This window comes from Zonotrichia leucophrys, chromosome 2 (assembly GCF_028769735.1).
Source record: "Zonotrichia leucophrys gambelii isolate GWCS_2022_RI chromosome 2, RI_Zleu_2.0, whole genome shotgun sequence".
Taxonomy (NCBI): Eukaryota; Metazoa; Chordata; class Aves; order Passeriformes; family Passerellidae; genus Zonotrichia; species Zonotrichia leucophrys.
Genome location: NC_088171.1, coordinates 104400038 through 104414584, shown reverse-complemented (window position 1 = coordinate 104414584; position 14547 = coordinate 104400038). Strand labels below are relative to the sequence as shown.

Below are 14547 nucleotides of genomic sequence, written 5' to 3'. Positions count from 1 at the left end.
CTCTGCTGCTTTCATGGTATCTAAGCATTTGCAAATGAGTCATATTTTCCTATATCCTCAGTACATAAACATGTGAATGAACATAGTAATGAACGTGGATGAGCACAGCAATGATTTAATGCAGAGACTCTTGCCTTGCATTTATTCCTTGCTTGCATGATCATGAAGCTACATTCTCTTATAAGAAACCAGTGGATTTGATGATAGTGAGTGGATGAAGGGATGGTCTTGGGCTGAGCCACTGAGGAAGAAGAGCAATGGGTTTATCAGAAATCTGAATGCTGTGGAAAAATTGTGGAGGAAAATTAGCATTTGGGGGCAGCTGATACTTCATGGGTTAATGATTTATCCACAGTAACTCATGAAGGCATTAATGGAGAGGACTGGACAGCAGTCATGTGTCTTGGTGATAAGAAATGGCCAGATGTTGTCCTGGTCCACCTGATGAAAAAGATTTGCAGGAAAGAAACTTGGATCAAAAGAAAATTCCTTATGCCCCCCTGCATCCATAGGAGATGGTTCTGTTTCTGGAGTTCTTCCACTGTGTCCAGACTGGTCATGGGGAAGAGCAGAGCCCACATGGCATGAAGAGGACTGTATATATCATTTCCTTGAAAAAGTAAGCAGCATCTGCCTCAAGCTGTGATGGCCTATAAATATTGATTAACACATCTGTGTAACTGATACCAATATTCCTTTACACTGCAGTAAATGTGTCAGTTCTAGACAGGATTTGCTGTAATGAACTCTGCTTATAATGGACATTTTTTAGTAATTAAACTCACATTGACAGTACATGTATCATAATTCACATACTTAGAAATTCCTGCAGTGCAGTGCAGTTATGTGGTACTGAAACATAAGTGCCCATCTACTATGCATTTAAATTTAGAGTTAGGAAATATTACAAATGTTACACAAAAAACCCTATTAACAAACTTCTGTGTTAAAGTATTATGGTTAAGATACCACTCATGAAATCTCAAGTTGAACTTATCCTGTTGGTGATAGGATCAGATTCTTCAGTGAAGTTCAGTGGGGTTTAGCCAAGGCTCCTTTTTCTGATGCTTTTTCTGGTGTTTTCTTTCCCTGCCTATCCAAACTTTCTGTGGGTTGAGGAACCTTTTCTGCTACTCCTGCCTTTCCAGCAGTCTTCTTCGCTGCTTGCTGGTTGCTTTTTGTATCCTTTTCTGTTTTCACAGGGGTTACTTCATTTGGATCAGGTGTCTCTTCTGTAGCAGTAATTTCTTCTGTGTGTGGCTTAATAAAATCTGATTTAGGAGAAGTAATAAAATTTCTGAGTGATCATAAGTAACAATATTTACTGTGCTCAGCAACATTTCTTTCACATTGGTTATGACCTTATCATGTTCTTTTCCTCTTTCCCTACCCATATAAAGAGGTTCAGTATCACACACAATTTTACTACTTACTATGGAACCAAAACCAAGTCCAAGTATTTATGTCTCTAATTAAAACTATTTAGAAGTAGATACTGGAAAACATTTCCAGGTACAGAAATAATTGTTTCCTGCTTAAGTCACCTAATTTACAGGACTGCTCAGAAAAATCTACCATACCAGTAAGGCAAGAGAGGAAGGAAATGCTGTAAAATATTTGTTCTTGCCTTGGCAGCAAAAAAATGGGGGGAAATGAAAGTATGAAAATGTTCTGTCAGAAATTATATAACATGTATACATCCTGTATACAAAGAAAAAATACTTAGGCAAAAATATGTAAAACAAATGTTCTGATATTGTCAGAAGTGAAGACTGATTTGGAGCTAAAATGCTGTATACGGGAGAGATGAAATTGTGAAGAATAAATCCCTGTCCAAATAGCAATTCTACAGGTAGATTCTAAAAGAACAGTAAAACAATATACAAATAATATATGAGAATGCTGAATCACCAGAGAGTTTTTAATTTTCTACCCTTCCAATAAATGAGACAAAAAATGATCACTTATAACTCCAACTTTACCATTCAATATGGACAAAAATGGGGAGAGAATAATTGATTAATCCCAAGTAGTGGCTAAACAGTCAGGGTTTTCTAAAAGACTTAGGCATTTAGGGTCCCTGAATCAGCAAGGCCTTATTTTTGGTGAAATATCAAACATCTAGCTGCTGAATTGAGTCTCACTTTGGAAAATAACACCATCTGTGTATGTATACATGCTTACAAAGTCTTTCCTCTGCATCCAGAAATGTATAAGTATTTATTATAATTTTAAAATCTTCCATCAGTCAGGTTAGTCAAGTAACTTGCAGTGGAAGTAGAAAAGGTGGTTTGAAAATATTGATTTAATTCTCTTTCACTTAGGCCTAACCTGGTAATTCATACTTTGCATCTGTTGTTGATTAAGAGCATCTCTACTGTAAACTTGATTGATTGTGACCTATGAAATATTGATTGGCACAGACAATTAACTCCGTAACAATTTAACAATTTTTTCATTAGAACAGAAGACTCCAACAGTGAAGGCACTCTTACCTTTCTTTCCCCCTTCCTTCTGTTTGCTTGCTGACATTGCTTTTTTCTTTTTAGATACAGTTTTATTATTTTGATTGTGTCCTTGGGCTGTGTCAGTCTGTCCTGACACAGGCATCACAATCACCTGAAGCAAAGCAAGAACAAAACGTGCACGAGCGAGACATGGATGCATCACAGATTCAGCCTGAAATCCCCATAACTGAATTCCTGGAACTGATCTCTTTTGAAGCAACTAATTACTCTAACTTTCAGAGACACATACATCTGCCAAAGCAAAGTAAAGTAGAATCCAGCCTGTTACCTGACTCATTTGTATTCCCTGGCTGTTCTGACAAAAGATGGGGGGCAGGAGAACAGATTTTTGAAAATAAAGTAGTAGAAATAAACTTTTGTCAAAATGCAATCGTTATTAAAAATAATTCTGAGTAATAAACATCAGTTATTGCAAAGAGCAGGTAATATTCTTGTTTGCACTCTGGAGGATGGAAGCACGGTGACTGTTGTTTGTATGTTGTATGTCATGGGACAAAGATGGAGTGACCTGCATATCATCCTTGAATTGGCTTCATGTCCTACTAAGCAAAATTGTAACGTAATTTTGCATTAGCCTTTCAAACTCAGGAAGCTTACTCTATTTCAAAATACAGATCTTATCATGATTATATCTTGAAATTTAAAAATAAATCCTTGTTTTGCTGTTTTACTCAGCTGCTGTGACTAGATAATCTGAACTTTTTTTGGTAACAGATACTGATTTTTCTATCTAACAAAATACTTACATATCACCCTTAAATCACAATTCATGCCCCGTGCATTGAGAAGCATTGAACTACTCCTTTGACAGGATTTGCAAAAATACCTTGTTGACTTAAGGTGTGAAGCAGTGAAGGTCTGGACAGAGTGGTGTGAAGAGATGCCATTGTGGATTTGTTGCAAACAGCAAAGTGAAGATTAACAGGGATCTAAAGGGAAGCTGGAGGTAATTACAGTGGTGAAAGCATTAAGACACTAACATACTGTGCACAACTACATGAACTGTGACTAATAAAACAAGACGCAGTGAAACAAGCTTGTGATTGAAGGAAAGAAGTGAATTCAGTTTATTTGTGAACATAGAGCAGAGTTCATACACTTTTACAGACACACACACACATATTACTATCCTGGCCTCCTAAGCCTTATTTTCATTTATGTTACAGTACTGCTACCCTTTTTGGGCAGATTAAACAATATTAAGGGCTGTAAATGACACCCATATTAAGGCCTCACTAAATTAACACAGCAATACAAAGGGGCCTTAACACAGACAAAAGCCAGCACTCATTTCTCTGTGATCTAACACGTTCCATTTATGCTGCTTTACCAAAGCTGGAACAAATCCTAACTCTGCTGCTCAAGTTCACCCCGATCTTTTTGATTTTTCCATCTACCTCATTAGTTGCTTCCACGGAAACAATTCTTGACCCTTTCCTTCCAGATGCTCCAGAAAAAGGATGAAATGGTGAGCATGTGTTTACAGACAGCATGCACTTGGCCTTGCTTAAAATGCTACAATTAGTTTCTGTGAAGTTAGCATTAAGAAAACATTCAGGAAAGGCCCTGTTTTCCCTGGCATAAATAAGTGTATTAGAAGCAAATGTGAAGTGAATGGAAAAATCCAAGGCTGCCTGCTAAAGCAGAAAGCCATTTACACACATGGATTATATCAGCCTAACATCCAGAATCTTCTCTGTACTTCTCTCTTCTAGACTTAAATTCATGCTTTCATTTTATCCTACTGCTTTTTCTCTTGCTCAGACTCTCTCTCCTCCTCAGGGATGTACACACTTACAGTGACGTCGCTGGTCTCTGTGCCGTACTTATTCTTCACCACAATGCTGTATTTCCCAGAGTCTTGTGTGGACACAGTAGAAATGGAAAAGCTGACATTTTTTCCAGATTCAAACCTCAGGATGCAATTGGCATCTGATACAAATGACTTTTCATTCTTCAGCCATGAGACCTCTGGGGTGGGATCTCCCCAGACAGTGCAAGAAAGATTGAGTGCCTACAGAAAAAGTACAAAGGAATTATGAGTCAGTAAATATTTGCTGTGTTTTTTGATGCCTGACTCTCCAAATATTCCAGCTTCCCATTTAGCTTCCTGCTTTTAGTAAAGGGATTCACACTATCATCAGTAATCAATAATTTATGTCACTCTTCTCTATCATAAAGAAGGAACTCAGTTGATTCAAGAATGCCATTAAAACCTTTCAATATTTTATGGACCTTCTTCTCGACTCTCATAATCATTAGTTTCTTCATGCATATTTTTTAATATAAAATTGGATATTATCTGCATTTTTGTGTTAGACATGAAATGAGATTTTAATGAACTGTCAGATGATTTTGTTCACATTAAACTCACCACATATATATATATATCTCCCATAAGTAAAGAAAGTGGCTGCCTTTATAGATAACTAAGAATAAAGTGGCTCTGAAATATTTTGTTTAATTTGGGATCTTTTAAACTGTGCCCTGACAGCTCTTCTAACAGACTTGAAGTGTTTTATGCACTTCTGTAAAACTATTTTTAACTGAAATCAAGTCAGGCTTTACTCATTCTTTAGTGTTCATGTAAGTATTTCCCTTGGATGTTAATACTGTTCCTAAGGACTGAATTCAGTCCCATCAGCCTGTAGGAAGTATCTTCACTGTTGGAGAGGTCACTGGCAGCTTCTTGTACCTTCAGCAGGCTGCTGAGTCTCTTGGGCACACTCTGTACAGGCCTCCCTTTTTTCTTGTCAGCTGATTCATTTTGGGGAGATATTGATACATGTAAATGATCCCCTCCTCCAGTCATAGTGCTATGGCAGTTTTCTCAAAAACATTTGCAAAAGTGAGTATAATGCAGAGACTAAAATGTGAAAAAAGTTCACGTGACAATTCAGTGGTACATAGGCCTTTCTCTGGAGCTTTATTTAGGAAGGAATTTATTTCTATATATGCCATTTAAAAGGGAATCTAACTGGACTGGAAATTGAAGAACTTTTACTGCAAAGAAAAGTCTTCAGCGCTTCATTAGGAATGGACCAAGTGATAATTAAGGAGTAGACAAGATTTCACTTGACTGGAATCAAGTATCTCTTCCAACCTTCCCTCCAACTCATTGCTTCTTATCCAGTAGTGTGATAGTGGAAGATGGGACAGAAGAGAAATGCCTAGAAGGCTGTTGAAATGAATGGACAGAAAAATTGACACCTCTATAAAAATGAGAAGTGTTGATCTCTCTGAGAACAAAAAAAAAAAAAAAAAATCCCATGTGCCCAACCTGAGGATCAAAATGAGAGCGAAAGGGAAGGGGAAATCTTTCCTGTATCAGCAACATGTAATTCTTGGTACTGAAGGAGGGCAGGTTCCAAGTGAGAGGTGGTTATGGCATGGTGGAAATGGCCTCTATCTGATTTCCTGCAGCACCTACAGCTGGTGACCACGTGGGGCTGTTGACTCCCTCCTCTCATATACCCCTGGTGTGAATGTGGTTTTGGTTGCCATATCAGTCCATCTTTTTAAAAAACAAGTGGGAAATGAGGTTTTATGTTTCCCCCTCTTCCATATCACTCTGGATACAAACATGCCCTCATGTTAGCCAGTCAATGCATATGGACCCCTTCAAGTGCTCAGTATTTCATTATTGTCTTCTGATTCTCAGGCAAGCAAGAGCTGAGCACCAAGTGGCTCCAGCTGCCACTCCACCACAGTGCTAATGAGCTGATGTCCATGTCCACACAGCTCCATTAGTGGCATCATTCAAAGCTGGGGTGTTTGAAGTGCTGTCATACTCCATAATTCAAAGAGATTCAAGCAGCAGTGATGATTCTTTTCTTCTTCTAAATCATTTCTTAAAATAGCTACATTTTCCTTAACCTCACATCACTAGCTCCTGTTTGATATGAGTGATTCTCTTAATGTTCCCAACTCCTTCTGTTTATTTTCCAGCTACTAATGTGCAGAGATGTGTCTTATAATAGAGATGGTCAGATCTTGGTTTTCTGGAAGGTAATTCCATACCCAAGGAGAAACAATTGCTCACTGTGACTGCACCTATCTGTTTCAGATTTCTGCTCTTTGGGCAAGAGATTGTCTTTGCTCATGTAGTTATTTATTTCTCACTGAACTCCTTGATTTTAATACTGTGTTCAACCTGATATAATTTTGTTTTAAAAAGTGTCTCTCATACTCCTGGGCCCAGGGCACTGAGGCATGTCCACTTGAAGCAACCAGCAGCTGCAAGTCCAGAGCCTTTGTGCCCCTCACTGCCTTTTCCTGCAGGTTATCATGAGTAGGGTAGTACAGGAGGCAGAGAGAAGTGTGTGTGTGTTTCTTTGTAATTGAATCCTCTTTCACATTAGCACAGCGTCACAGTTGTGGATGGTTTGGGGAGTGGATTGAAGCAACTCACTTAAGGGAATCTGCTCCCTTCCTCCAGCCTATCTGTAAGGATCTACATCCCTGGCAGAAGGGTAGAAAGAAGAGTGAGTTGGTGGGAAGAAGGATGTTACATGTTGCTTCTGTGTCTGAAAGTGCCTCTCAGAATCCTAAGCTCTTCACTCATTTGCAGGCTTCATTAAAACAGCCACTTAGGTTAAGTTGCCCGGCTGGACACAAAACTTACGCTAGCATTCTCTGTCAGGTCAGATTCCTCCCTAATGTGAACTGACACTTAGCCTTTTCCAATTATACCACACTGCTGAGGAGCATTTATGTCTATCAGTGGAAGCCTCTTAGGCCATCTGGAATGCTATTTGATTAACACTTGGTAAATACTGGTTCATTCCTTCTCACCCATACCCTTCAGTTCACATGTAAAAAGCTAATAAATGGCATTACAGTCACAATGTTAAGTTTAAATTTGAGATATGCATGTGTTTGGAAGTTCAGTCTCATGATACTAATCTGTTCATATAAGTCTGTGGTTGTGGTGGCACTAGACTTCACAATCAAAGCTTGCCAGACCTCTGCTACCTCATTTGCTGTTTTACAAAATCCTCAATGATTGTGCAATTTGCATGAGTTACACAACAGAGAATTGCATTCTTCTCTCTCCAGCATATATGCAAACAACAGACAGATGAGCCAACACCACCCAAACCAGCTCTGTTTTCTCTGATCACACTCTGTCCTTCTCAAAACGATCCTCTACTGAATCAAGAAACGTAAGGTCAAGGATATTTGTCTCGAGTTCTGGGAGTATTTCAGCCATGTACTCAAACGTTACAAATGTCCTTGCTGTCAAGGACAACATGTGTCTGGGTAAGATTTTGCAACTCATTTTTACAAACTCCTTTTGTAAACACTGCACATTTTGTGTCAATGAACTCATACACAATTTCATATCAACACTCTTTTGTCTGAAAGGTTAAAACTGGTAAAGGTTTACACCCATGTTTACACTCTGCCAAAGCATCATGAGAATCTCGCCTCCAAGCACTGATTAGCTGAGAATCTGCTAATTCATTCTGTTCCTTTGTGCCTTCTATCTACAGTTACAATGTTCACATGAGTGCTTCTTACTTTACAGCACTTCTCAAACTGCTATATCTGTTAAAGAATTTTATTTTGTAATGTCAACATACTTGATTTTCCCAGAACTGCTGCAGTGTACTATCTTGTTGGCTATATCTCACGTTGTTAAGCGGTTCAGAATAAGATTTTAGATTCTTAACACTTCTGCTGAGCTTGTAATCAAATTCTTTTAACCCAGCTGACCCACTGACAGATAAAGCCAGAAATACCAGGGAGCTGCCTTACTGTCATTGTCACATTACAGGTTTTCAGTGACATTCACATGCCCTCTTTCACTGTTTGAACACAGTGTGAAGAGGAACTGGCTGGTGGCAGAGCAGCAGGAAGTGAAGAGCAGGCACTTCTTGGTCTCAGTACTATTAAACAGCAAGATGTAGAAGCAGTGTGCTGGGAAAAAGTTGCGAGACTGAGAACTCAGTTTCTGGGTCATCTGTTCTCTGCTCAAGCATCAATGTTCCTCTGGGAGTGCCTTACCATAACCTTTCAGCTAAACTCTCCTAATATAATCCAGTATAACACCAGTGACTTATTTTGACTTCCCTCTCCTTTACCCTGAGGAAATAGACAATTTTTTCTCCTATTGGCTGGATGAGAATTGAGTTATTTTGGTTTACTACTTTTACACCATTTAAAACCCAGCTTCTACAGGTGGCCAGCCTCTACTGGCCACATTGCAAAGAACTTAACTGTAGAAGGCATAGAATGACTGGCTTCCATGTGAAAAAAAGTTAAACTTTCCTGATACAGGGAAAAAAAAATACTAACTGTGAAACCTGTGCATGAATTTTTAAAGAGCTGGTTATATAAGGAGTTTTAGTCCCAACTCACATTGTCATCTCACTTTTATCTATTTCTTAAGAAAAGACACTGCCCTGAATACATAAACCCATCTGTGCAAGTCCATTGAATTATGTACAGAAGGCAGGGGATGAATAAATAATGTAGCAGATTTTAAAGATGGCATCTCAAAAAGAAAAGGTGAATGTATTGCCATCATTGAAAGGCATTCAAGCTGTTGGGTTGTTGTGTAAAGCTTCAGTTAATTTACTGTACCTTGCCCTCCTGGATGGTGACAACATCGGGCAAACCTCCAAGTACCCGTGCACGATCTGGAAATAAAGAAGATTAATTTTCTTTAGTGTCTCAAAATCAACTGTGTGCCGAATCCTGTTTCTCTTCTAGTTCTTTCCTTTTGTCTTATTTATGTACAACTTGTCTCTGATATCTGTGGTAGCAGAGAACTATCCAGCATTTTTAGCACACCATTTGGACTTTAAAATATGTTGAATTCACAGCAAAAGATGTGTTAATAGTTGGTGTCAATCACACAGACAAATTAAAGTACACGTGCAGTGTCCTGCAGACTTTGATATCAGTTGAGTTTTAATTCTGAGTGCACGAAAATGATTTACACTTTTGAGATCTGGTGCTCAAAATTTTTACTGCAGTAAACTAAAAACGTTGGGTATCCAAAGGGAAATAATGACACCTGGTAAAGTGGTTGGTGATTGGCTTTTAATCTAGATACAAAGACAGACTTCAGTCTCAGTGTCAAAAATGAAGTTCCACCACTTGTGTGTAGCTGTGTGTAAATGAGACTGGTACCTGACTGATCTAGCTTTAAACTCAAGAGTCCCTCAGCAGTGTTAGACAAATACAAATAAGCCAATCACATGCCTGCTTCAGTGCACTTCTCCTGGAATACGGATTTTGTTCGTTGCATGTCTGGGTGGAGCCTGACAGAGGAAGGAAATAACTGTACAGAATGTTCCCCTCTGGTGTGCTCTGTAAAAGATGTGCTCTGGAGCCCAGAGATAACAGCTGAGGGGAGCAGGAAAGGCACTGTGCTGTGACAGTCAACAGGGCCTTGTGGGCAGTCCAGGGCCAGGAATGAAAGGGCAGGGCAATCACTGACCCCTTTGTGGGGGTCACTGTTCCTATCCAAGCCCTGCTCTATCTCTCTATGCATTTTTCTCAAATAACTTTTCAAATGCCAGTTCTGCCCTCATTTTTATGCAGGTCTGAAAGTAATTTGAAATTAATTTGAACGGTTCATTTTTCCATGGCTTCTTCCGTAAGTAGGGAGGATAATGAGTTTAATAATTCAAGTTGAAGGCTAATAACTTACTCCTTAAGTAGTTAATACATACTTCTGTTTTAGTTGCTCTGTTGGAAATGACATACAGGCAAAAGTGTGAGGAGATTCTAAGCAATTCAAAAGCTACTGTTGCTTTCTTACCCATTTCTGTAAGTAATGCAGAGCCATTTGACATTTTAGAGGATTCAAAACTAGTCAAATTATTTTCTCAGTCTTTGAAAACAAAGAGACTTTTGTGCAGAGAACATGCATGAGAGATCCTAGCAATAAAGTTTATTTTTAGAGAAGGCTAACTGATACTGAGAACAGGAGCTTGGATGAGAAAAATCAACCTAACCCATAAGAATAATTTGATTAGCTGCAAAGTGCACCAATGTTAAATCAACAGAGGGTCACTTAGTTCTCCTTGGTGTAAGGACAAACTTGTTTTAGGATGAGCACATGCTTATAAACATGCCTGCATGCCCCCTCTTTCCCAACACACAACCTTCCTGGAGAGGAAGACAAGCTTCATGAACAGTTTCTTGCAATCATTGTCAAAGAAGGCCTACTTACTTTTCTCTGCAATTGCAGCTTGCCTGGAGTTGAAAGAAACAAAGGGAAAGGCCAATTTCAGTTAAGGTTTACTTAGAATGATAGAAAAATAGATTATCTTTTTAACTGCTTTTAATCCATTAAGGAAAATCTCTCTCATAGCTTGGCAATAGAACTTTTCCTTTGCTACCTGACTGTTATATAAGAGTTGCACCAAAGAAGTCACATGCCAAACTCCTACGGGCTTCTGTATGACTAGGACTTGTTTCATAAGATAAAGTTATCTCCAGCACAAAACAAACAAATACTGTTATTATTTTATGGCTGCCATTACTGTATTTAGATGGCATAATACTTACTTTAGTCTCTGGAACTCAGCAAAGGCTTCATCGAAGGCTTTGTAAAGAGGAAAAAAGTACATTTAGAGAGAAATAATCACATCAGTTTAAATTTAAAATTAATAAATAAATTTAAAATGTAGATGTAATAAATTTAAAATGTAAAATTTAAAATGCGTGCATGTGTACTGTACAAACACTAAAATGCTGAATGGTTTGAATGATAAAGGCCATCTGGTATATGGCAGCTATTATATGTACATATGAATGCATAAACACACTTTTTTCTTCCAGAAGTCAGGCTTTAAGACAGAGGGCAAGAAAGTAGTAGCTGAAGTAATTTCACAGAAGAGAGAAAGAAATGCACAATACATCACCTAAATGAGGGATTATGGCAGTGACCCTCCAAACTCTTTATATTGTACATCCCTATATAAAATTATTTTGAGCATGCACTCCCTGTATATAAATTTATTTGTATACAGGGAGTGCAGATGTATACATGTGAAGTACATTGGGTCATCTTGCACACACCCACTTCAGAGACCACTGGGTTATGGAATACAAAAGAGATGATTTTCCAAGGATTTTTCCCATCTGCTTGAAGCATCACACTGATGGCTACGAGCAAAGAGAACAACAAATTGCTGTCTCCTTTGAAAATTCAGGCTAAGCTGCCATCGTGGGGGAGGTCAATCTCTCCTGCTTTGACAGGGAAGAAGAAATGTCTTTTCCTAGAAAGTGGAGTTGAGTACAGAAGGAGCAGCATGGAGATGATTAAAATGTTATCACCCTTACACAGAAGTTGCAAACAAAAACTGAAGCTTTAGGGATGGGAACAGCTGGGAATGGAAAGAGCAGTTTGGAAGGAGTTAATCTGTTCTCTAGGATCTGAGAGGTCTCTCAGAGTAAAAGCTTCCAACAGTCAATCCAAATTTTTCCCCTAGCAGTCCTTCCTCATGCTGATGAGAGGTCCTGGCATCTCTGAAGAATGAGGAGTTTTATTACACCCATCAAAGAAATAGGGTAGGAAAGTATCAGAACAAACTCGTCCCTCACTTCCTCCTGGAAATATTCCTTGGAAGAGAGACACACAGAAGGCATTCAGTGCTACAATTCATATTTAAAACTGCCAATCAATGCCAGCAACACAAGGGATTTTGTAAAATAGCTCTGAAACTGGGCTGGCATCTCAGTAGGCAGACTGTAAGTGGGTATTTGGATTAGGAAAAAGCGGTTTTTATTTTATTACTTGAGAGCACAGGTTGGGGAAAACAAATGGTGTGGTCTGGGGAGAACAAATCACATAATCACTGAGTAAGCCGAGTTGGAAGGAACCCACAAGGATCATCAAGTCCAACTCCCAGTCCCACACAGCACCATCCCCTAGTGCTACTTTGTGTGCCTGAGAGTATTGTCCAAAAATGCTTCTTAACTCTGTCAGGCTTGTTGACACAGTCTCTACAAGAAAAGCCAGACTGGCGGGTGCACACACAGACCCCAAAGGGTGACCCAACCTTCTGTGGCAAGATGCTGCTGTAGATACTGCCACAGTGCCACAGCACACTGCCCACACTGAGATGATGTTAGCAGAGGGAATGGCCTACCTTGGCCAGAAAGATCCACTGTCTTTTTGTGCGTTGTGCTGCCATCAAAGAGTTCCATTATGTATCTGCCTTTGTCCTGTGGAGTCGGCTCATTGATCTGCAGCCAGATCTGCTCCCCGGTGACACCAGTCCTCATCCGGTCCGTGAACTTAATCTGGGTATCACTGAAAGCACAAAACAATGTTACCTTTTGGCTTTACTGCAGGATAAAAAGGGTTTGCTCATGTTGAGCCACTGAGCACACCTGGAGTTACTAAATGATTTCCAAGACACCATGGTATGCCACCATATTCTGAAACCTTTGAAGTCAAGCCCTTGCTACAGTTGTGAGCTAGAATCAGTGTGACAGCCTTTCCCTGTTCAAGGTCCAGCCGTCCTCAGAGCTTGCAGAAGGATTATGCATCTCAGTCTGCAACCTGAGCCATAGAAAAGCTGTACAAGTCTAAAAACCAGATGTGAAGGGTAGCCCAGGCATCCAGAAATGTTGCTGTTCTCTTCTTAGCATTTATTTCTGCTTGGGCAAAACAAAAGTATACAGGGCTGTATCTACAAAAAACCCCCCACTTTTGTCAGAAATGGTGTTTGTCCAGCTGGAAGGATTTGTGATGCTCTACTATGTTTGGAATTTAAACACACTTCGACATAAGCATATCTTCTTCCATTAAAAGAACAGAAAACAAAAGAAAAAACAAACCCAACACCCCCATCCCTCACCCCCCAAAATCAATTTCTTAGCTTTCTAGCTAAGCAGTTAATTTCCCTGGATGAGTCAAAAGATATTTGCCAAATAAGCTACTCATTTCCTTGCTATCTTTAAACTGATAACTTTGAATGCACTGGAGGGGAAAAAAAAATTTCTAGATTAATTTGACATGCTTCAAGATGAAACAAGTTTCTAAAAATGAAATGGAGAAAAGAGAGAAAGAGAGAGGGGCAAAAAACCACCACAATACTTCATATTCTCTTCCACTTATTTGAAATACTTGGGACTTTGGATGATACCAGGTCAGAATGAGTGCCAAGAAACAAGAAGGCCTCCAATGGCTTTATTTCTCTGACATGGTGCTGGTTAACATCAGTGTCAATAATTACAGCAAGCCTGGTACAGCACATCCTGGGTGTTCTGTGCCTCATTTACATGAGTTTTATTGAGAGATCAGTAATTCAGATTCCATCATGCAGACTAACAACTACCATGTCCACAGGAAGTGAAACAGCAAGAATAGTAATAATAGATTTGAAGTGATCTAAGTTGTTTACTTCTCTTATTTACTCCTCTGGGTTTTCCAGTGCAAGCTGTTTGTGCTGGCTGGGAACTCAAAGCTGTCTCATAGATTTGGATGTGCAACTCCCATTAATTTTATGGGAAGCTGGGCATTCAAATTCTTTTTTGAAATCTCAGTTCTTCTGTCTGTCTTGGTTATGTTTGCAGTGCTTGCAGGAGGGTTTGTCTGGATTTTACTGCCCCAGGCACATGCTGGAATTTGCTTTGCCTCCTAAAAATGAAGCCATGCATTAAGAGGATATGCCTGCTTGTCCCAGTTCCACTGAATTGTGGCTTCTAGACAAGCAGACCTCCAGAGCAGGTATCTCTGAACCGGTGTTGCTGGCCTCTTTTGAAGCCTGATGGTTTTTTGGCTATATTTGCATCACTCCATAAAACTGAGTCAGGGAAAGATGCAGCTCCCACTGGGGAGATGGGAAGTGCTCTGAAGCAGCACCATCCTGCTGGCATCCTGTGGCATGGGGCTGTCTTTCATGAGAGAAACAACAGGAGGGCCTGGAACCAGCACACCTGACTCTCATACTGATTACATTCACAGGAATATGAATACATTCATATTCCTGTGAATGTAATTGACTGAAACAAACTCATATGAGATAAGGACTCATGAGAGAGGAAGGGA

The 14547-nt window shown here is 39.4% G+C and overlaps 1 protein-coding gene across 1 annotated transcript in view; it reads right to left on the bottom strand.

Moving 5' to 3' along the window:
- Window positions 1–3565: 3565 nt before the first annotated feature.
- Window positions 3566–14547, bottom strand: part of MYOM1 (myomesin 1) — a 64900-nt gene continuing 53918 nt past the window's right edge. The window contains exons 31-35 of the mRNA XM_064703206.1: window positions 12641–12804; window positions 11055–11091; window positions 10717–10739; window positions 9117–9172; window positions 3566–4542 (exon numbers count right to left, since the gene is read on the bottom strand). Of these exons, the coding sequence (XP_064559276.1) occupies window positions 4270–4542; window positions 9117–9172; window positions 10717–10739; window positions 11055–11091; window positions 12641–12804 (553 nt within the window). The 3' untranslated portion in view covers window positions 3566–4269. The remainder of the gene's footprint in view (window positions 4543–9116; window positions 9173–10716; window positions 10740–11054; window positions 11092–12640; window positions 12805–14547) is intronic.